General features: G+C 38.1%; 2 protein-coding genes and 1 pseudogene across 2 annotated transcripts; 1 reads left to right on the top strand and 2 right to left on the bottom strand.

Moving 5' to 3' along the window:
• Positions 1-1,021: 1,021 nt before the first annotated feature.
• LOC147820585 (olfactory receptor 7A40-like) lies at positions 1,022-15,065 on the bottom strand. Its single transcript, XM_087204027.1, is given in 2 exon segments — positions 1,022-7,722; positions 14,917-15,065. A coding segment is annotated over 1 exon segment (930 nt). The 5' UTR covers positions 7,710-7,722; positions 14,917-15,065; the 3' UTR covers positions 1,022-6,779.
• Positions 15,066-19,206: 4,141 nt separating this feature from the next.
• On the top strand, positions 19,207-20,268 carry LOC147820584 (olfactory receptor 7G3-like). Its single transcript, XM_087204037.1, has one exon. The coding sequence runs from the start codon at positions 19,282-19,284 to the stop codon at positions 20,266-20,268; it is 987 nt and encodes a 328-aa protein (XP_087060163.1). The 5' UTR covers positions 19,207-19,281.
• Positions 20,269-21,872: 1,604 nt separating this feature from the next.
• On the bottom strand, positions 21,873-22,887 carry LOC101699742 (phosphatidylinositol 3,4,5-trisphosphate 3-phosphatase and dual-specificity protein phosphatase PTEN pseudogene; annotated as a pseudogene).
• Between the last annotated feature and the right edge of the window lie 771 nt (positions 22,888-23,658).

The following is a 23,658-nucleotide window of genomic DNA, read 5'->3' as shown; positions in this document are numbered from 1 at the left end:
GTAACAACCTAATGTATCACAGTGGTATCTATCAGGGTTTGTTGAGAAATAACATACCATGAGAAAGTTTTGAATATTCCTTTAGCTTAAACAAGACATTCCCCAGTTATAGTGAAAAACATCATAACATCCAAGGTCTTGACCCATAGTTAATGTACAATAAATACATTGGCTGTTACTCCCCTAATGGTGAAAAACAGAATTCAATGCTAATTTTATAGAATCAGTTATATAAAGCACAGGGGGTTGGGAACTGGCTAATGCAAAAAGGGGAAGAGAGGACAAAAAAAAGAAATAAAGATTTTTAAAGTCCTCTTCTCTGTGGTATAGGAAGGAGGAAATGGGAGGAGGAAAAAGATTCCAATGATGGTAAGGATTTGTTGTATACTTAGAAGGGGATAACCAGCCAAACTGGGCAGTAGTGAAAAACAGGGATGAGAAAAGATGCTATGACTACCACAAATATCAGAGCAAAAGTTAGAGGAGACAAGTGAAAATGGGGTGAGAAAAGAAAAGAAAAATTCAGAATGAATAAGACACAGGAGAAAGAAGTCAGGTGAAGAGATATGGATAAAAGTATGAGGCATATAAAGGTGCAATGAAGAATTACCTACTAACTATAAACTAAATTGGGAGAAAAATGCAAGAGGAAAAGAAACACACATATACAGACATACTCATAAAAGAAAAAGAGGTAACATAATCAGACAAAGATGTGTAGAAATAACATTAAGAATCAACAAATGGGATTCTATCATATTAAAAAGATTCTGAACAGGAAAGGAAACAAAGCAAGTACAATTTGCAGAATAAGAAAAATTGCAACTTCCTCCTGGAGAGAGGACTAATTTCTATGTCTCATAAGCACTGATATGTTATAATTGCATTATCATTTAATCTAGGAACTATTTTATTTCTTCCTCAATATCTTATGTGAATCACTGATTATTCCAGAGAGTACTGTTCAATTTCTATGCATTTTCATAATTTCTGAAGTTCCTTTTGCCATTGACTTCTACTTTCATCGCACTGTGATGGTAAAATATGAGTGGAATAATTTTAATTATTTTGCACTATTGGGTAGTATGTGGTCTATTTTGGGGAATGCTCTATGTGCAACTGAGAATATGTATTCGGGTATTCCACGGAACAGTGTGTATATATCTATTATGTTTGAATATTTTATCTGAATTGTTTGAAGGTTTGGTTCAACTCTGATATTTTTTCCTGTTTTTTTTGTCTAGTTGATCTATTTGTGATAGTTGGGCATTGAAGACCCCCCACTATAATTGTACTGATATTTATCTGATTTCCATTTCCAGTGATGTTTATATATGTGGTTGGACTATTTTTTGGTGCATATATGTTTATAATTGTTATCGCTTCCTGTTGAATAATTATCTTAAACAATATATAATGACTCTCTTTGTCTCTCTTGATCAGTTCTGGCTGAAAGTCCAGTTTCTCTGAAAAGAGGGAGCTCCTCCTGCTTGCTTCTGGGTTCCAATTCATGGAATTTTGTATTCCATCCTTTAATTTCTCAGTTTATGAAATTTCTTCTGCATTAAATATGTTTCTTGTATACAGTATTGTGTTAGTTACTTTTTTCTCGTTGCTGGGACAAAATACCCAACACCCAAAGTTAGAGAGGAAGGAGTTTATTTGGTTAAGAGCTCATAGAGATTTCAGTCCATAGTCAGCTAGCTCCAAGACAGGAATGGCAAACAGACATTGCAGAGGAAAAACAACATGGAATGCACAAGGTAGCAAAGGCAACAAGAGGAGTTTGACACTATTTTTGTGCCTTTTATCTTATTCAGACTATGGGGGATTAGGGTAGTGCCAAACTAATCACTCACATGTAGTGGTTTAGTAATCATATTCCCTTAACCCCAGGACCACACATGCCAGGTTCAACTAACTCTGAAAAAGGAAGTCCCACTTCATCCACATGAAACTTTGGGGGAACATCTAAACACAACCCACAACAAATATAATGGTGGACATTGTTTCTGGATTAATTTTACTGATTTGTTTTTTTAGATTCACAAATTGAGACCATTCGCATTGACTGTTATAACTAATTGGTATTTCCTTACTGTTCTCATTATGTTGTTTTTCTGTTGCTGATTCTCTTTCTTTTCCCACCATGTAAGTGCACAAACTTCCAGGGACTTTTACTCTACTGGACACTTCAGCATTGTTAATTTCATTATAGCTTTCTAAGACATCCTTGAAAATGTTTTTGTAGTGCAGTTTTGATGGGTCTTGAATTTCTTTAGGTGCCCTTTATCATTGGAATATCATATTTTCCCATCAAACTAGAAGGATAATTTTGCAAGACATATCAGTCTGTGTTGGAAATTGTTTTATTTTAAGGCTTGGATCAGTTCAGTCCAAACTCTCCTTGCACTTAAAATTTGTATTAAGAAGTCTGCTGTAATTCTAATGGGTTTACCTTTATATGTGATTTGTTACCTTTCTCATACAGCTTTTAAGGTTTTATGCCTGGTACTTTGGATATAATGTGACACAGATAGATTCTATTTTGTTCATGGCTATTTTTGGTTCTATATGTCTCACTTATCTGTATGGTTATTTCTTTCCCTACATTTGGAAAATTTGCTGCCATTATTTCTGTGAAAATTTATTTATGTCATTTGCATTATCTTCTGATATTTATTTCTTCCAATTATTCTTAGATTAGTCTTCTTTGCATCATCTAGCTGTTGTTGGATCCATTTTTCATGTTCTCTTATTTTCAAGGTTTTTTTGAGTATTTGGACTTTGAAAATATCATTGTCTTCCAGTTCTGAAATTCTGTCCTCACATTGTTTTCTTCTGCTGCCCATAATTTAAAGATGATTTATAATTTTCCTGATTTCTGAATGAAACCTATTCATGGACTCCAAGTGTTTGGTATATTGATAATTTGTGGTTTTTTAAAAACATTTTGTTTAGTGCATTTTGCTTTTTATTAATCTTTTGAAAGCTCTTGCAACTTTTTGGTTTTAACTTCCATAACCTGTTTTTATTATCTGTTATAACTTGTATTTCTCCTCTAATATCTCTGAGTACCTTTTGAGCTGTTTTCTAACCTCCTGTGTTGTCCTTTCAACTAATTATAATGTGTGGATTTTGCTACTCAGCTCCCTCAGTTCTCCCTGGATTGGCTTTGGGGAATCTGCAAGTTTTGGGAGACATTTTGTTGCCTTGTCTTCTCATTTTTACTGTTTACTTTGTGTTGTGCTGAGGTTTGTGGATTCTTATAGTCTAAAGATCTTGTTGCTCCTAAAAAGATCTCCTTATTTGCTTTTTGATGATGTACTTTGGGCATAGAGAACTATAGCTCTTTGCCACTGCCCCAAGATCTGAGCACCTTGGTTAATTTGGGAAGGAATGGTTCTGTGTAGTTACCTCAACAACTGAGTTCTCTGGGAATGTTCTCTAGTTGTGTTAAAGTCACAAAGGTAATGTGTGTGTTGGGTTGCAGAGTAATAGTGACATTATGCAATCTTGTTAATAACAGTGAATAAGCTACAGTAATACCATCCAAGACAAAGCAGATAGTAACATGCCATAAGAACCAATTATGTACCACATTCATCCTATAGAAGAAATCTACAAACTTGTTGTAAACATTAAGACAACCCAGGTATTGATTTACAATTAATATGTACTAAACACAATGGTAGAATTAGATCTGAAAGGGTAGAATTACCATCTGCTAATGGTAGAAAGGAATTCAACAGTAATTTTACAGAGTGAACTATCAAAATTAGCAAAGTTTTATGGTTATACTATTAAGATAAAGCATTTGAGTATGGCGAAATGCATGGGGAAAACTTTGAAACTTTAAACTCTATTATATGAGAAGGAAGAATACAGAGGATCTTTTTGGGAAATAAAAGGATATTTGTAGAATTAGGTAAAGGTAGGGAAAAAACTGGAAAAAATAGATCAGAGACAAGGAAGGGCCAGAAAAAAAGAGATTATATAGTGAATACAAATAAGTGATAAATAATTAAAGAGAGAAAAATTAAAAGAGAGAAGAGAAAAAAATAAAGAAAAAATAAGTATCAAAAGAGATAAAAAATGGATGAAGGACAATGGAAAATTTACCATCACTCAAAAGACTAGTGAAGAAGAAAGCAGGGAAGGAAAATAGAAGAGAGCAAAAAGAACAAATTCAAATAATCCACACATTCACAAAAGATAAAAACAAACAAATGAAAAGGAAAGAAACAAAAGCCAAAAAGAAAAAGAAAATAAACGGAAATTTCTCTGTGATCTCAAATGTGTAGTTTTTTTTCTGGGATCTACAATTTTGGGGCAATGTCCAAGTCAAGACTGGTCACTGCTCATGCTGGTAGAAAAATAAGGCAATCAGATCCTAAATTTATGCTGGGTGCACTCACCAGCAGGCAGTACGATTAGAGGAAGAGTGTCAATTCTGTGATATTTAAAACTAGAGTGATTCAGGCAGTAAACTGAACTGGGGCTCTCTTGCCAGTCTGACCATGGCTCCCTGACCACAGCTGCTTCCTGTGGCTGTTACTCACCCAGTTACTGGTGAGTGTAACACTGGGAGTCTTGAAATGAAGCCTAACCATGGCTGCTCTGAGTCCCAGGTTCAGTCAACCCTTCCTTGGAAGAGTGTCTGACCACTGTCTCTAGGGGATATGGCAGGCACTTGAACTGGAGTTATCTTTGAGCTTTTGTAGCAGTCAGCATCTGCAGGTCCACCTCTGGTGCTATATTTCTCCCTGAAGCCCTCAGGAGTCTCACACTTTCACTGTGTCTCTGTAAATTGGTCTTCCTTTCTCACAAACCAGGAGCCAGGAGCAGGGGAAATAGGGACAGAATGCTCCTGGTTTATTCTTCATTGTGTACTGTCTGTTCAGTTTCTCTGTAGGCTCCAATTTTCAGGTCAGATTTTTCCTGGGTTCCTGGGATCCACTTTCCTCCTCTCCCCCTCCTCGAAGTTATGATTTTTCAGTGTCTAGGCTCCTAATCTTGTAGAGGCTAAGTTTTTGTTACTTAACATGCCGTAGTTTTCCCAAAAGTACCCTCAAAATTTTAAATATATACAAAAAAGGGTACTCTGATTTTCCTGGCAGAAATGAGAAGTGTTATACTTTTTTACAGAAAAATCCAAAAACAGCTGTTAATGTTAAAAAAATGAGTTTGAATGTGTGCATAAAGTAAAATGACAGATATATTAAGAGGATCTAAGATGGTAGGGCATCAAGAACGGGAGTGAGAATGCAAGAAATTGTGTTGATTTCAAAATAAGTATAGGAAAGAAAATGCAATGAAAATTTAAAAGTTTATGTGAAGGTATATGACAAAGTAATTTAGATATAAATATTTACATGTGATAAGCGAAAATGAAAACAATGCTATGACTTTGTATGTGGCCAGCTCCACCATGCTTTCACCTGCTCTAACACAACAGAAGTTATCCAGTCATAAAGCAGAGATAAAAAGCCTGCAGGTAGTGATGCCTACAGGAGGGCAACTGAAACAAAGCAGAGCACTGCCTGTTGAGGGAGCTAGAAGTAGGCTGTTGGGTTCATTCAAAACCCCAAGCGCCTTCACTCACTAGCAAAAAAGAGAATGAACCATATGAGGGAACTTTCTCAAGCATCAGTAGTAGACTTGTCCTGTGGCCCTGATTCATATCTGGTGGATTCAAGCTCAGTTTCCAACAATTACTACTGGTAGAATTCTGGTTGCAGTATAAATGGGACTGAGAAGTCTCCTTAAATTTTGTGTGTTCATGTGTATGTGGCTGGATTTTTTCTTTTCTCTATACATATTATTTCTTTTCTTTTTCTCTTTTCATCTGTAAAGTATATGGGTGGTGGCTGTATATGTGAAAATGAAAAAAACGTAATTATTTAGTCCTTTAGTTTAAATAGTATCTTTTACAGACATGTCAAGCCTCACAAAGTAATGTATTTAGAGTAATCAAATATAAGGTTTCTATCAACATATTGATTCTGATGCAACCATAGCTTGTCTCAATCCCCGATTTTAATTACCTTTTTTCTTTTTCCTCACACCAAAATAATTTTGCAAACCATATCTCCACTAGCTCACAAGTCCAGATATAAAAATAATAAGAAAGTCAATCTTATCTCTTCATTTGCTGTTGCCCCTCTTTCCTTCTTTCCTTCTTTCTAAACTATTCTTTTCCTTTTCATATTGTGCCAAGGAATATGAGGCATTGTGAAAACTCTGCTGAAAAGAAAATTGTGTCCTTAAGTGAATAATAAAATCCAATAATCAAATATGAAACCAGCATATACTGACATTTATATTATAAAGAAAAACACTAATTATAGCTATATAAAAAGGAGCAATGGACAGAAAATTAAAAATTTTTACAGAATTTCTTCTGTAATAAAATTATATAAAAAATTTCAGTCACCTACATTTGCTATTCCATAGGAGTAACAAATTCATCATTCTATGAGATTAATGGTAATCTTCAAATCATTTCTGATCCTAGTAAAATCACTGGGGAAATAGAAAGATCAGGTAGGAAAATATTATGTTCTAGGGGAAGCAGAAAGCTTAAAAATGAAGTTAGATGTCAGGCAAAGCTGATAGCTTTATAATGACATTAAATTCCACAAACCAATTGAAAACACATCAGAACTTCTGGAAATAAATGGTAACAGAAGGTTCTATTTCATAGTCTAATTAAATACAATGTCTGAACCTGTGGCTTAGAGTCCCATGACCACAGGCACTTCTTAAATATGACTCTTTTATGGCTTCACTCTGAAGATTCTTCTCAGAGCTCCCCTTATACCCTTATTCCTCAGACTATAGATGCATGGGTTTAGCATGGGAGTCACCACGCTGTACATTACTGAAGCTCTTGCAATTGAGTGTGAGTTTTGGGTAACAGAAGAACTAAGGTAAACACCCAGGAGTGTACAATAAAATAAGGAGACAACAGAGAGATGAGATGCACAGGTGGAAAATGCTTTGTACTTCCCTTGAGTTGATGAGATTGCACGAATGGCTGAAACTATCTTAGCATAAGAGAAAAGAATACCAGCAAGGGGACCACCACCCAACAGCACAGCTGCAAAATACATCACCATGTCATTAACAAAGGTGTCAGAACAGGCGAGCAGGACCAACTGATTAAGTTCACATACAAAGTGTGGGATTTCCAAGTCTGTACAGAAGGATAGCCTTAATGCTGTTAAGGTTTGTAACAAGGAGTTTAAGGCAGTTGTGATCCAGGAGCCCAGTACCAGATGTCCACAGAGCCTGAGGTTCATGATGTCCATGTACTGTAGGGGATGACAGATGGCAACAAAGTGGTCATAGGCCATCACAGCTAAGATGAAATTGTCCAAAACCCCAAAGACTATAAAAAAGTATACTTGAGTGATGCAGCCTTCATAGGTGATGACCTTGTTTTGTGTTTGAATGTTTACCAGCATCTTTGGGATGCTGGTAGATGTGAAACAGATGTCTGCAAAGGACAGTTTGGAGAGGAACAAGTACATAGGTGTGTGCTAGTGGGAGTCTGAGATTGTGGCCAGAATGATGAGCAGGTTTCCAAGCACAGTGACCAGGTACATGGACAGGAAGAGTCTAAAGAGGAAGAGTTGCAAGCTGGAGTCCTCTGAAATTCCCAGAAGAAGAAATTGGGAAGTCTGTGTTTCATTATGTGGTTCCATCTAGTTGGTGTGACTAAGAGAAAAATAACATGACACAATTATGGAATATTAATCTGACAGAAAAGCTATCATTCCTGTTCTCTTGTCCAGACTCTAAATGCTATATTTTGTTTATAAATCAGTTCCACTTAATGGGATCCCCTTGACATGTCTGATTTGGAATTCTTGTCTCACTCTTATCTTTTTACAAGATAGTCTATATTAAAAATTCAAATTTCTTCATGACTTTGAGGAGAATAATTCAGTGATGGCCAAGTTTTGGGCATTGTCTACAGATGACTGATAAGTATTAAAAAACTGAATGTCCCTAAAATCAAACGAAGAAGTAATACATGAAAATTGAAGGAAACACAACTAAAGGAATAATCATATATATAGTGGCAGGTAATATGAAGGGAAAAAAAGCAGTTAAAAAGAAAAATGTACATAATGGGTCTTATTTTGTACTAGGTGCTTAGGTAAGACAGGCAGATAGGTGACACTTGAAAAGAAACCTTTGTAAAAAGAAAGAAGGATCCACAAAATCATTTCCAGAAGGTTACAGCAGGCAGGGGAAAGGGCCACTGCAAAGGTCCTGAGAAAAGTACTTGTATCAGGTGTTCAAGGATAACGAGGAGCCAACATAACAAGAAGTGTAAGCAAGGAAGATAATTATATGGGATGGTATTTGAATAAAAAATAAAATGGCCTCATTGCTGCAAAAGAGTCAATAAACAAAAAGCCTCCCTGTCCAGATGTTATTGCATATGCCATTTTAAGTTGACTTCAAGGACCTGTGAGAATTGAAAATCATTCCTGTTTATGTCGACTTGTTGTTTTATGATCTGGCTTCTGTACTACGAATTACATTTTACAACATATTGAACCCAGTTCCTGTTACTCTGAAGCTTGCTCTCTCCTATAAAGGCAAACACATAGACAAGCACAAATGCATGAGTGTACACATGCACAAACACATACACAAAGCCTGCTTAAGAATGTATCACAATCCACAGTCTCCTAGTCCATGTTAACACTCTGTCCTCAATTTAACTCACACTATTTAAAAAGAATGGATACCAGGCAATGTATCAATATAAAATTATTTAATCTGAAAGTTTGTATGAATTGTGCCCAGAAATTCCTGTTCATAAGTATCATACATATATCATAGGGGGTCTCAATTTTATTAGTAATATTTCCACCCCATGTTTAAATACAACAATCTTCAGTGCATGTGGAGAGAGGTTCTAAAGGGAACTGAATGGTTCTAAGGGGCCAAGATTGTAAGAAAGTACAAGCTTGTTTGTAACTGTGTTCTAACTTTGTATCTTCTGCAGGATATCCAAAAATTATAAATATGAGCAAATATAAGTTTATCAAAAGAAAAATGTAATGATGTCTTTTTGGTACCAAGGCACATACAGATTACTAACCATAAAGTTTAAAAAAAGTCCACTAAAGAAGAATTAACCAAGGGATCAGAAAGGAACTCTACAAAGAGCAACGCAATTTGAGTATATGAAACATTAGAGAATTATTGTTGTACCATGCAACATGGCTTGAAGTAATTGGGAGTTTTGCTTTTTTATTCACAGTTAACAATGGAACACATTTATGAGACAATATGTGATATCTTAAAAACTGTACACATTGAGTAAATATCAAATCAAGATAGTTCATACATCCATTATTTTTAACATGTTTCATTGTAATAAAAGCCTTTAAAGTTCACTTGTATATTTTGAAATTTATTATACATCACTGTTAACTATATTCACATTACTGTGTGATAGTCATCACCTAAACTTATTTTACCCACCTAAATGTATTTCTAAAACTGATCAATATTTCCTCATCCATCCAATCCCTCATGAGTTTCCACAGTATAGCAAATTGGCATTTGTCTTTCTGGGGAATTGACCAGAATAAAAAAATAAATCCAATTGGTTTATCTAAGATGAAAGCAGATGAAGCCAGCCTTTTTTTTTCAGTTGTTTTTGTGTGCAATGTGTTGTGTTATTCCTGGGCTTTCTGAATTAAAACCTTTTGGGGAAATTGCATGGGCAATGCACACCTGGTTGTGATCTTTATCCGACATCCACAAGTCAGGCCTCTTCAGACTATATTCACTAAAACCCTACAAGTCTGACATTTCATGCTGAATAAAGTCCTGAATATAGCTGATCCCTGAGAGCATTACAAGGCATGCATGTCCATTACACTATAGTGTACCTTGACATTATGAAGCTAGGTCCAAATGAACAGGAGTTATGTGCTTTGTTTAGTTTTCTATTCTAATGGCAATATGTGAATATGTCCTTGTGACACAGAATGAAATTAAACAAAAGAAGAAATTGTGAAATAATTGGGCAAGGGAGTAAAATAGTTGTTTCAGAATAACTCTATTAAAAGATCAAATAAAGCATCAAGTACTAAGTAAAAGAAGTTATATAAAACAAATCATTTGATGTTATCTAAATTGAATAATAAAGTGGCAAAGATGTACATATAAAAATGTTTCATAAACAATTTTCTTTGAATGTTGTGGCCCAAAGTATACGCTCAGTTTGAATTTCTTGAATGAATCAGGAATTACACATCAGTATATATGGATATGTAATAGAAGACAAGGATATATTTCCATTTAGGTGAAAAAGCCTGAATGGAAAAGAAAAGCTGGCATAAATGACTACCTGCAGAGGAGAAATTAATTGATACACTAGCTAAAATACCTTATGTCAAATCTAAAAAATTAAGCACTTTATTATGAAAGCAAACAGTATCACTTAGAGGAACATCAAAAATTATGTAAAGTTTATGTGTGAGAAAACTCGTCTTGTGTAAGGCAAGAAACTTGGAGGTAAGAAAATAAAATATTTTACTAAATATAATTTTAAAATTCTAGGGGCAAAAATATTCCAAAAGTAAATAGAGGGAAAAGTAAACTGGAAATTTCCATTGAAATGTGGACAAACATGGAAAATGGATAATAGACAATAAAAAGCAAATCAAAATGATATTCCCAAGAAATGAACTCACTTCAGCCTGTGGTCCTCCAGGTTAATGTGTCATTTTTCTGTTCCACCTGGTTAATTGCAGAAGTCCTTAGGTATATGCTCTATCTATAATGAAATCATTTTAAGCTTCTCAATCCCTGTTCTACCTGAGCTGCTTCTGTCATCACTTAAGTGTCTACACTGAACCCTACTTTTCTGGCTTTAGTATTTCTCTTTTCAGAAAGGTAAATACTTATATCAATGTATTAATCAAACAAGCAAGAAAACAAGCAAAGCAGTATCTAAATTCTAGGCTAGGGTTAGCTGGCTCTCAGTACCTCAGTTAAAATTTTTTGTCTTCCAGTCTCAGCTTTCCTGCTGCACCTGCTGGGCTGAAGGGCTCAACTGGATGGGTTTTGTGAAAGGAAGTCTCTGTGTGTTTGTCCAAATTCTGCCTCAGTTAGTTTACTTGGAGAGTGAAGATATGCTGCCCAAACAACAGGAGGAAGAGGTCCAACTCTAGTACTTGAGTCAGAGACCAGAATCCAGAATAAATGACCATGTTCTTCCCAGGCAAATGTTTCATGAACCAAAGGCCTAGGGCAGGAAGATATTTACAGGTCTTTGTGTGTGTGTGTTCTCTAGGTATATTACTGGCTTGTTATTCCATCCTTGAGCACATACTTTCCCTATGGAATTTCCTCTCCACAAAGTAATTTTTTTTTGCAGATTTTCTGTTCCCAGGATGCCAAATTAAAAATCAGGTAAATCAGTCTTATTACTTCTTTTCCATGGACTATTCTGGGCTCAGTGATGCAAAACACTAACATGTAACCTCAGCCTTGAGCTAGTTATGTACAAAGTTTGACACTGAGAAACATGTCTTAAGTAGGTCTTTTGCATCACCAAAGGCATATCTTGTGTTGGGGACACAATCCCTATAACTCCAGGAAATGTACTATTCCTTTCTCCAACAAGGATTTCCACTCTGATCTCTCATATGAAAATGAGTACTACAATCCTCAGTTGTTTATGTTTTCCTAAACAATTATAAGTAGCAGTAAGAACACAGTTTTAAAACCTATCACTTCAACATCTACTTATAAAACATTTGATAATTAAAAGAGATCTACTGTATTTAGATATTTTATTAATATTTCCCTGAGATTAGTAACTTACAAAAATTATTTTATTTGATTTTTTGTATTGGTACATATTTGTAGTACGGAATGATTTTACTCACTGTGGGAATATGATGCTCATATACAAAAATCAAAATTTCCTTTTTTATCTAATTTCCTTCCCTTCCTATCCCATTCCCTCTGGTTCTTGATTCCTTTCCTATATGGATATCATCCCATTTGTTGATTTTCAGTATTATTTTCTATGCAACCAGGGTCCTGTTTAGAAAATATGGGCCTATGCCTTTTTCTTCAAGAGTTTTACCTATTTTATCTTCTGGCAGATTGTTTCTGTTTTAATGTTTGGATCTTTGATCCATTTTTATTTTAGTTTTGTACATGGTGAGAGATATGGGTCTTGGTTCAACCTTCTGCATGTGGGTAACCAATTTTACAATTACCATTTATTAAAGTTTTGGCTCCCTTGTGAAAGATCAGGTAGCTGAGGATACCTGTAGTTTTTTCTGCAATCTATTTTTTTCATGGATCCATATGTCTGTTTTTGTTTATTTGTTTTGCTTTTCTTTTGCCAGTACCGCACTGTACTTTCTCACTGTATCTTTGTAGCATAACTTGAAGTCCAGGAGTGTGATTCCCCCCACTTTGCTCTTCTTGTCCAGGATTACTTTTTTATGTCTCATCTGTTCCAGATGAATTTTAGCATTGTTTTCTCTATTTCTGTGAGGAATACTATTGGTATTTTGATTGGTGTTGTGTTAATCTGTACATCAGTTCTGGAAGCATGACCATTTAAAATGTATCAGTTCTGACTACCCAGAAACAGGCGATATCTTTGTATTTTCTTAGAGTCTCTTTGATATTTTTCACATTACTGTTCTTTTTGCTCTAGTAATTTTACACCTTGTTGTTTAGGGTAATTCCTAAGAATTTAATTTTTCATCATGATATTGTGAATGATACTGTTTCCTTAATTTCTTTCTCAGTAATTTTATTATTGGTGTACAGCAATACTATTGGTTTTGTGTGCTTTGTATCTTGCAATGGTACTGAATTTGGTTATTCTAGAAATCTTTTGGTGGAATTTTTTGTCTTTCATGGAGTGGATCATGTTACCTGCAAATAATGATAATTTGACTTTTTCCTTTTCTGTACATATCCCCTTTATTTCTTTCTACTAGCTTATTGCTCTATTGAGCAGGAGTGATGAGAGAGACATCTTTGTATTGTTTTTTATTTTAGAGAGCAATCTTTCAGTTTCTCCCTTTTAAATATGAATTTGATTGTTGATTTGTCATAAAAGGCTTTTATCACTTTGAGATAAGGTCCTTCTTTGCCTACTTCCTCAAGGTTTTTTTTTTTTTAATAATGAATATATTGTAGAGCCAGGGATTTAGCTCATTGGTTCTGCTACCTGCCCGCAAGCACAAGGACATGAGTTCAATCCCCAGTACCCGCCCCCTCCGCAAAAAAGCAGTACATTGTGGATTTTTTCAAAGCCTATTTCTGCATCTATTGAGATGATTATGTGATTTTTGTCCTTACTTCAGTTTATATGGTATAATCATTTACTGGTTTGCATAAGTTAAACTATCCCTGCATCCCTGGAATTAGTCTACTTGGCCATGATGTGTTACCTTTTCTTTGATTTGTTGTATTCTATTTGACAGAAAATTACTGAGGATATTTGTATCTATACTGATTAAACAGATTAGCCTATAGTACTCTTTGCTGGATATTTTGGGTTTTGGAGTTAGGATCTTGCTAGGTTTTAGGAATGGCATTGGGAGTATTCCTTCCCTTTCAATTTCTTTAAAAAGTTTGAGGAATATAAGCTTTAGATCTTCACTGAAGTTCTTGTAAAATTCATCAGTGAATGCATCACAATCTGGACTTTTATTTGTTGGTAGTTTTTAAATTATTTCTTTGATTTCGTTATTTATATTAGATTATTTATATAGGAAATTTAGACCTTCTTGCATCAACTTTGATTATTCATTTTTTTCTAGGAATCCATTTCTTCTGAATCCTCCATTGTATTAGATTATAGATTCTCGAAGTAGCCATTGATGATCTACAGAAGCATGAAAAAGAGCTATTTTCTGCCTTGTTACAAGTAATAAAATAAATAAATATGAATAGTAACTCATCATTCTTGTAATCTTGCATGGTCTTGGCCATCAGAGGGGCGATTTTCTGTGCTGTGTGTTTCCGGGTGTTGAGTGCTGCCCTCAGCGGAGACCTGGCAGGTTGGGAGACCGCTTGGGAGCTGTAGGGAGCCCCCTCAGGCTCCCTGTCTGTCCCCGCACAGAGTCAGGGCTGCGGGCTGGGCTCCCGGGGGCTGCGCGGTAGTGCGGGGATCCCCAAGCGTCCCTTCTTTCTGACGGCAGGACGTCGCCACCTGGGTTCCTGCCGCCTTTCGCGCCTCGGTCCCTGCCCCCGCCCCCACCGCCGCCCCCGCCGCCCCCGCCCCCGCCGTCGCCGCCGCCGTCCTCTGAGCCCCTGCTCTCCTATAAGTCCTGGGGCCCAGGCCCAGGCTTTCGCTGGCAAAGAGCCAAGCTTTTCCAGAGGGCCGCCAAGGCGCTGGCCAAGGTGCCTACCAGCGCGTGTCCGCGCAGGCGCTTGACTGTCTTTCGGACGCGGGTCTGCGCCCGCACTTGGGCGCTCACAGGCAGGGCACAGAGTTTCCGCAAATACCTGGCAAGCCTGTCTGGGTCGCTGGTGGCCAGCAGGCGGCCTCGCAGCTTGTGCACTGCTCGCCCCACCCGCTCCTCCGTCGCCCCAGCCCTGGCCATCTCCCTCCGTCCAGGCCTCCCCTTCCCCGCAGGGCCCACTCGCTCGCTCTCTGGCTGGCTCCCGGCGGCTGCTTCCGCCTGGCGTCCCTGGCTCACTGAGCTGGCCTGAGCGGGGTCCTGTAGGCGAGCTGGGGTGGCGGCGGTTGGGGGCATCACGCGGGCCATGGGAGGACGGCCCACGTATCCTCGCGGCTCACCGCCGGCTGGGAGGTCAGCTGAGGGTCCTCGGGGGGTGCGTGTGAGGCCCAAGCTTGGAATCACCCGTGCGCCGGGCGTGCTGTGGATGTGCACTTACCAACGCTAGAAGCCTTGCTGAGGCTTGGTCCTGGCTGCCAGATCTCGCGAGGTCTCCTCTCCTCTCCTCTCGCCCCGCCCTCCCCGCCTGGAACCCCTCTCCCGAACACCTGCTACTGGCTAACTTTGTGAGCCCAAGGACCCCGACCATACCCACGGACCAATCAGCTCTGGCCTCAATCCCGCCCCCTTGCACACACTTCCGGGGAGCCGAGTTCTCAGGCACCACCCACCCATGCACGGGCGTCCAATCGCATCACATGGAAATAACAAGGGGCAGCCAGAGCTGCATCTGGGTAACTGCATCCATTGCAGTGTGTGCGGAAGCCTTGAGCCCTGGACAGAGGCACTCCTCTTCAAAGAAAAAGCTGAGTTCCACGAGGGCAATCTTTGGCTTCCTGTTTCTCCCTTGTCTCTCAACACACGTCTCTTGAATAAGCATCAGAAAGAATCATCTTCAATGGACCAAAAACAGAAAAGAAAAAAACCACAAAAACAAAAGTGGCCAGGTGAATGTGTGGATGTATGAATGGATGGCTGGCTCGCTGGCTGGATGGCTGGATGGATGGGTGGACGGGGGGATGGGTGGATGGATAAGTGGATGGATAAGTGGATGGTTGGTTTTGTGGCTGATTGGGCTGCTGGATGGTTGGATTAAGGATGAGGTTGGCGTTTGGTCTCCTGGGTCTGGAAACCGAAGAGCCCAAGATTTTCCCAGTTTGGTCTCAAGGGTCCAGACAAAAGGAGGTTTGCTCCGACCTGGTTTCCCACAATGCACCTGGCCAGGCCTCCCACCCACTTGGGGAGATCTCGCAGGTCGGTCTTCATTTACCCTATGATAATGATCAAAGAAATCTCGAACCGTGCTCTTCTCCCCACTCTGTCCGTGTGTCTGTCTGTCTGTCTGGCTGACTGGCTGGCAGGCTGCCTGGGTTTCTTTGTTTCTCTCTTTCTCGCTCTCTTGCTAGCTCTTTTGAGTCCACTGTTGCTAGGCCAGTACACAGAGACGTTCGAAATGAGCTCTCTCCCCCTGGGCATTTTGTGAAATGTTTTCATTTGGGGACTGCTTCTCTGTCACCTGTTAAGCGGTTGGGGCTGGGCTCGAATGACTGGCAGTCCTCCTGCCCCAGCCTTCCAGCGTTGTGGAATGAAAGGTGTGAGTGAGTCTCCGGGCCCAGCCTGGGGAACTTTTCTCCATCGACTCTCCCCTTTTCTTGCCAGCGTATTGAGCCAACTGTCCTTTGCCCTCCTTGTAGGTTGGAAGAAAAGTCATGAGGGTTAGATTTGATGACAAGAAAGTGCTCCTGAGAGGATGAAGGGGGCCTGTGCTGATCGGGGGAGGATGTGTTGGCAGTTGTCCTGTTGAGAGGCTGGTGAGGTGACCGCCCCTACCGTTTGCTCAAAGATAGTGGAATGGTTCGGTCGGTAAGGAGGTGGTAGAAAAAAGCCAAAATATCTCCCCACGATCCAAATCTATCATCTATCTATCTATCTCTCTACCTATCTATCATCTATCTATCTGCCATCATCTACCTATATGTCAACAGGCATACACATCACTTGCAGACAATAAATTGTACTGTGACAAGAAAGTGGGATGATGTAATAGTAAAAATTTATAAAGAAGGACTAAATGCAACAAAGCTAATTTTAAAAAAATTACCAAAAACATTGATTATAAATATCATATGCTATAAGATTCTATTTATATAAAGTTTACCAAATACAACATTATGCAGTTTTTATTATTTGAAAGAAAAATATCAATTTGATTAAAACTGAACAGAATAATGTATGTTTCATGAGGGTGGTACTTTCCCTGGGGAAAGAAGAAAATCAGTTTTATTCAAGAATATAAAATGGAGGTTTCAAATAGTCCTCTAATATTTTTGCACTAAAGATGTCTAAAGGAAAAATGGTGAAATATGAGTTTTTATCCTATGATACCGTTTATTTTATTTTTATTAGTACATGTTTGCAGTACATATAGTTTACAATCATCTTGGGGAGTGGGTACAAGTACATAACACAGCTTTTTTAAATGCCCTGACTCTTCATGAATTAGAATAGTTTTAACTGGTGAGTGATGAATGCTGACTGGCATGCTTTTACTTCCCATCATGCCTGAATAATCTGTAATGAAACACACTTCTCTGAGAAGGTTAAAATATTTCCAGTTTTCTCAAGGAATGCTACTTACATATACATTTTTTTCCTATTTAGGTAGTCATAATTTTGTGATTCCTGTGTCTAATGCATTTACCATTTGATTCATTTTCAGTGTTAGATATTATATAGCCAAAGGAATATCGGTATCACTGATGCATCTTTCTGTACTTTTCTGCAAACCAATATTCCTAGTGGTAGATTCAGCACATAAAATCTTCCCCAAAATGTGCAGGTCATATGCTGGAGATGTTCTGTCTTTCTTCCTTCCCCTGCTCCAGATGTCTATTCCTTCTAAGGGGTGAACAACATCACTTGCTATTGTCATGCACACGATAGGACAGACAAATGCCAGGGTTCCAATTGCCAGCACTGTGCTGGCCACTTTGCTGTATTCATTTCTCATCAAGCAAAAGATTCACATGCAGTTTCCTCCCAAATTTAGTGAGGCATAATTACACAAAGAAAAACTGTGTATACTTAAGATACACAATATGGGCAGAATTCTAAACTGAGAAATGATTATGAAACTACAGCTAAAGAACACATTCATCAAACAGTTTCATTAAGCAAACGGGGACACCCCGGCTTCTTATATTGTTGAAGACTTTCCCTCATTCAGAAAGGAAATACCAGGTCCTGGATTAAATTCAGACTGTGTGAATCTAATGTTACACCAAATGATCAGCATCCTACTGCTTCTGTCTTCCCCAAGAGAGGAAGATCTTTGCTCTAGAGAGGCCCTCTTATTAGGAAACCTGATTATCTAAATCAGTGTCATCTTGACATCTCTGCCATCTGAAGATTAACAAATTGGTTGTTATTTCAATCTGTCTATATAAGAGCCTCTACATTTCATTCTTTCACTCATGTGGCTAGTACTTGTTTATTCTGTGTAATGATATGATACCTCTCTCACTAAGGAAAGATGTTCCCTTAGGATAAGACAAAGTGTTTTCAACATGATTACCCATTTCTTCTAGAATTTATGGCTAAAGCGGATTTCTGGCATTTCCAGGGAGATTCTTATGGGCTTGAATTTAAAAACAATATTTTCTAATTATTGTTCAAATCTACCTGGATGAATCTCCCTCTCCTTAATTGTAGAAGTGGTAGAAGTGGGCATACCTAGAAAGAAAGGAAAACAAAAAAATATCTTTGTTCATGACAGTTTCTCGGTGTGAGAAACTGAAAGTGAAAATAAGGATCAAAATGTATATTAGATAATGTGAAATAGGAAGAAAAGGTCTAAAAGGGAAGGGGAACCAGTGGGGGGAAGGAAAAGAAAGAAGGGAAACAAAAAATATGAGAAAAGGAAAAAATGGAAGCAATCTCTTTGTAAGTAGAAGGGTTGAAGGGAGGGCAGTGAAATGGGGAAAATAAGAACCAAGATATATCATGTAAGGGTACAAATTCCCAATGATGAATGTCATTGTATTGTATACCTAAAATGTACCAATAAACCTAATGAATAAAAAAGAACTATACTGAAAATTTCAAAGACCTATGTGATCATTTAGCATTACTGACTTTATGCTCTCCACAATCATTAGCAGAAGTTGGTCATGAGAATCGATCCAGCAGCCAGATAACCTAAGTTCTGACTCAGAGTTTGCCAAACATGAACAGTGTAGTTTATGTGCATTACATAACCTTGTGACATTCATGTCTGGCAGGGAGAGAGCATCAATTATCGCAACTATAATTTGACAAGCCCTTCAGATGATCTGAAGCCCTTGAGATGCCAACGCGGCAGACATGGCTTTGGAAGACATATTTGATAAGTTAATCCTCATCTTTATTTCTATTGAAGGCATGGACTAATTCTTATGGAAATTGCATGTCTTATTTCTTACAGTCTCAACACTTACAACAATGTGTGAAAAAGTGTTGGTTTCCAATAAAGGGTGTGGAAGTTAGAGGAGGAGAAGAGAGAAGAGGAATGGAAAGAAACAGTGACAAAAATATCTGAATAACCCTTTGGTTCCATTGTATACACAAGATAATTTTCCTTTTTTTGTAAAAACCCTGGTTTTCAAACTTTAGATATATAAAATCCACCTGCAGCGTGGGTTCCCATTCCCATATCTTGTCATCAGTAACACTATAACAGTACCAAGGATTTTCCTTTCTACCAAGTCACCATGTCATACTCCTGCTGTTTGGCTAGAAACAAATATTTTTATTGTATTTTCACACCATGGTTTTTTTTTTTTTTCACATCATGTTTTCTATGAGATTTACTAGTAACATGAAACACAGTAACCAAACAACTGTTTTAGAATTCCATCTTTTGGGACTGACAGATGACCCGGAGCTACAGCCCCTCATCTTCAGCCTGTTCCTGTCCATGTATCTGGTCACAGTGCTTGGGAACCTGCTCATCATCCTGGCTGTCAGCTCTGACTCCCACCTCCACACCCCCATGTACTTCTTCCTCTCTAACCTGTCCTTCATTGATATCTCTGTAAGCACAATCATGCTTCCAAAGATGCTGGTGAACATCCAAACACAGGATCAGAGCATCACCTACACAGGCTGTCTCTCCCAGACCTGCTTAGCTCTGCTTTGTTGTGGCTTGGAAAATTGTCTGCTTGCAGTCATGGCCTATGACCGCTATGTGGCCATTTGTCATCCTCTGAGGTACACAGTCATCATGAGCCCCTGCCTCTGTGTCCTGATGGTTCTACTTTCCCTGCTCATTAGCACTGTGCACACCCTGCTCCACACTTTCATGGTGCTGCGGCTGTCCTTCTGCACAGACCTGGAGATCCTCCACTTCTTCTGTGAACTTGCTCAGGTCATCAAGCTCGCCTGCTCTGATACCTTCATCAACAACCTGCTGGTATACATAGTGGGTGTCATATTTTTTGGTGTACCTCTTTTTGGGATTATTTTCTCTTATATACAAATTGTCTCCTCTATTCTGAGGATCCCATCAGTGGGGGGAAGGTACAAAACCTTTTCCACCTGTGGGTCTCACCTCTCAGTGGTGTCCTTGTTCTATGGGACAGGTTTTGGAGTCTATATGAGTTCTGCAGCTACTGACTCCTCCATTAAAAATGTAGTGGCTTCAGTGATGTACATTGTGATCCCTCCAACACTGAACCCACTTATCTACAGTTTGAGGAACAAGGAAATGAAGGGAGCCTTGAGGAGTCTGATTGTTGGACTATCTTTTGTGTGATTGTGCCATTGGTTTGGAGCTTTGGTTTCTAGAATAACTTCAAATTACAATATCAAGGAGCCAAAATGCCCAATTCTATGATGTCTGAGTACCTTTGAACTTGGACTTCAACCCCGATTTTGCTGTTTTGCCAGGGGTGTGATGATTGACAAATGATTTTAATCTCTAAACTCCATCTTGTTGCTTGGACTTCATGGAAGTAGCACTGGAGTTAGACATTCAGTTTTAGCAATTCCATATGGCTGAATCTCAGAGGGAATGTTGGAAAAGGTGAATGGGGGAGAGAAAGGTTTAAGCAAGGCTGTGTTAATATCTGGGGCTGGCTTCTGTGTTTGACCCTCATGGTTAAGGTAATATGAGTTGCACTACCATATACACTTACTATGAGGCAAAATCAGTAACTTCATGCTCCATGAAAAAAATACTGAGACTTGTCCTGGGAAAACAGTCTCCTATAAGGGACATATTACCATCTACCTTACTCAGTTTCACTAATTATATAATTATCACAATTATATCACCTCAGAAGTTTCAGATGGCCTTGTGAGATTTGAAATTTTGAACTTCATCAGTGAAAAATGTCTTCATTTCTCATAAAAAGGAACTCTAAATTTATTATGCTTAGACAATGAGGACTACTGTTCATTATAAGGATTTTAGAAATTGGGCATGTATAGCTTCAAGGATTAGGACTTTATTTAGAGGTGCCTCTTCCTAGGATAATTCTCAGTTTTTATATATAGATGGAGGCCAAAAACTGAAACTGAGTGTTCTTCTCCCAGTGCATTGATTACAGACCTCTCTATGGAGTCAATCAAATATATTTCTGACTTGAGTTAAATGGTGGCTGTCCAAATAATACTTCCATATCTCGATCCCCCTCAATGGTGACTATGAACTTATAACACGAGAGGGGGGAATGGCCCTTATATACAACAGAGGTCTTTGCAGAGAAAGTACACATGCCAGTTTATTTTCTTTAAGTGTACTTTTATAGACTCTTTCAAGGTATACAGAAGTAGAAATAGACATTGAATTAACGCAACCAATTTTTGATGACTTTTTTTACATACTTGTTCACAAAACCAATTCCCTATGACTATAATGTCTCATAGTCACCTTTTAAACATGCCTGGATAACTTGTAACATCAGTTTGCTTTTTGTGACATTGATAAACTTAAGGTGATGAATTATTTCTATATTTTTGTTATTTTCTATATATTGTTATTTTCCTCATTGATCTTCTGGTATTCCATCATGTCATCTGGTTTACCAGTGATACATTAATTTACAGTGTTCTCCATTTTACATGATGTATAGTGACAAAAAATAAGGAGTCCTTCTAATATTGATGAATTTTAGGTAGATCTTTTTCTGACACTGTGGATAAAATGAATGTTCTCTCATGTTTCCACATGAAAATGAAAGATAGATTTTTTGTGACATTATTAGTTTTAAGAGTATAATTTTTCTTTTTTTGTGCAATCCCCCAAAACATTTTCTAAATAGTTGAATTAATTGACATTCGCACTAGATGGTTTGTAATTTCTACATCATCAGAAACATTTTTAGTTACCCTAACAATCTGTAAAATATTGTTTGGTTACTCTATATTTCTCTTTTTTTCATGGACCATATCTTTATTTGCATTGTCAAGATCATTCTTTGTTAAGATAAGACCTTGAGATTTTTTGTCATTATCTGAATGTGCTATTCTGCAAATATCATAAATTGTTGGATCATATGGACTTTAATTTTCTGTTTTTTCTGAGGCTTCAATTCTGGTCCAGGTACAAAGAAAATATTTACCCCAAAGTGGAATATTTTGTTCCTTTTTTAATCATCTTGTTTTAGGGAAGAAAGAAATTTTGTTTTCACTGCACATAGGCAATGGCTGAGTGAGCTCAAATGAAGTGAATTTGCATTCTTGTCTTGTGGGCCCTGAATAGGAGGGATATATCTTCACTTTTAGCAGGCAGATCACAAATAGGATTGCCAGTTCCCCAACTCAACATTGCAACAGTTTCAAGCATCATCTTGTGAAACAACAGTGACACAGGTCTATAATCCAGATGATTCTTTTGCAGGGAGCTTTAACAACACTCATAGTGTCTCTGAGTGGGAATAATTTCTTTTTTTTTCTCTTCTGGTCTTGATTTCAGCATGGAAATCCAAAGCCTCTTATGCCTTTAAAAATTTGCCATGATGTAATAAATATGCATGAACCATTTCATCAGTAACTCCCTTTCCAGCTTTACAGTGAATTGCCACAAGATAATTGTCATCTTCCTTAGCCATTGGTCAAGATCTTCACAAAAGAGTGCTACATTCTAGTTGTGGTGAGAGGCTCTTCAAATGAATACTCTGCAAGTGAAGGAAATTTGGGGTGTTATAATGTGTTCCAGCACATACACTGTACACCTTGTAATGGTTTTAGGGTTTGAAAGCAAATACCACACTACATCATCAATGTTATTCCTGTGTATACCTTCAAGTCTCTCTGCAGGAAATCTCATAGTAATAATATTTGGATAAATATAAATCAAGCCTAACTTGAATTTATTCTCTTGATATCTCCTTTTGTTTCTGCTAATGATCTCTTTGATGCTGGCTGCCATGTGTGGGAACCTGTGGCTGAAGAAAAAGGAGAGAGATGGTGGAAGATGCTTGTGGTGGGTATTCTTCTTCAGGAAGAAAATGGCTCTGGACTTGGTGGTTGTTGATGCCCCTCTCTTGGCTGCAGCCTGGCTCTGAACAACAGCTGAGTAGAGGCCTCTGTATTAGCTGCTTGATGATTGCAATGATTTTCTTTTTGTTTCTCCTCAGCAGCCACTGACCTGCCAGTAGCAGCCTCAGCAGCCCCAGCAGCAGCAACAACAGTGGGAAATGTGGAGAAGACAGTCTTTACAACTGCCTCCTTCAGTGGCCTCTGGAGCTCATCCAGGGAGGATGCTGTGGCAGGGAATGGATGTTTAAAATCAGCCCCAAATGACCAATAAACACATGACAAAAAATCTTCAACATCTTAGGCCATTAGAAAATGCAAATCAAGTGCTTGCTTTGGCAGCACATATACAAAAATGCAAATCAAAACAATACTGGGAATCCATCTTATTCCAGAAATAATGGCTATCATCAAAAAATTTTTTAAAAAACAAACAAATGCTGGTGAGGTTGTGGGGAAAAGAATCCTTCTTCATAATTGGTGGTAGTGTCAACCAGAACAACCAATATGGACATTAGATTCTTCAAAAAACTAAAACTAGAAATTGTATTTGACTCAGCTATTCCACTTCTGGGTATCTTCTCAAAAGAGTTAAGGACATCATATTTCAGTGAACCATGCATACCATGTTTATAGCAGCATATTTCTAATATCTAAATCTTGG

Source organism: Heterocephalus glaber, unplaced genomic scaffold, assembly GCF_053883595.1.
Source record: "Heterocephalus glaber isolate CG9 unplaced genomic scaffold, H.glaber_assembly_v1.0 deba00001845, whole genome shotgun sequence".
Taxonomy (NCBI): Eukaryota; Metazoa; Chordata; class Mammalia; order Rodentia; family Bathyergidae; genus Heterocephalus; species Heterocephalus glaber.
The sequence above is the reverse complement of the archived record's forward strand: the minus strand, read 5'-3'. Positions and strand labels throughout refer to the sequence as shown.

Coding starts and splice junctions, on each gene's coding strand:
- LOC147820584 (XM_087204037.1), top strand. CDS start 19,282: ATGGTTTTTTTTTTTTTTCACATCATGTTTTCTATGAGATTTACTAGT.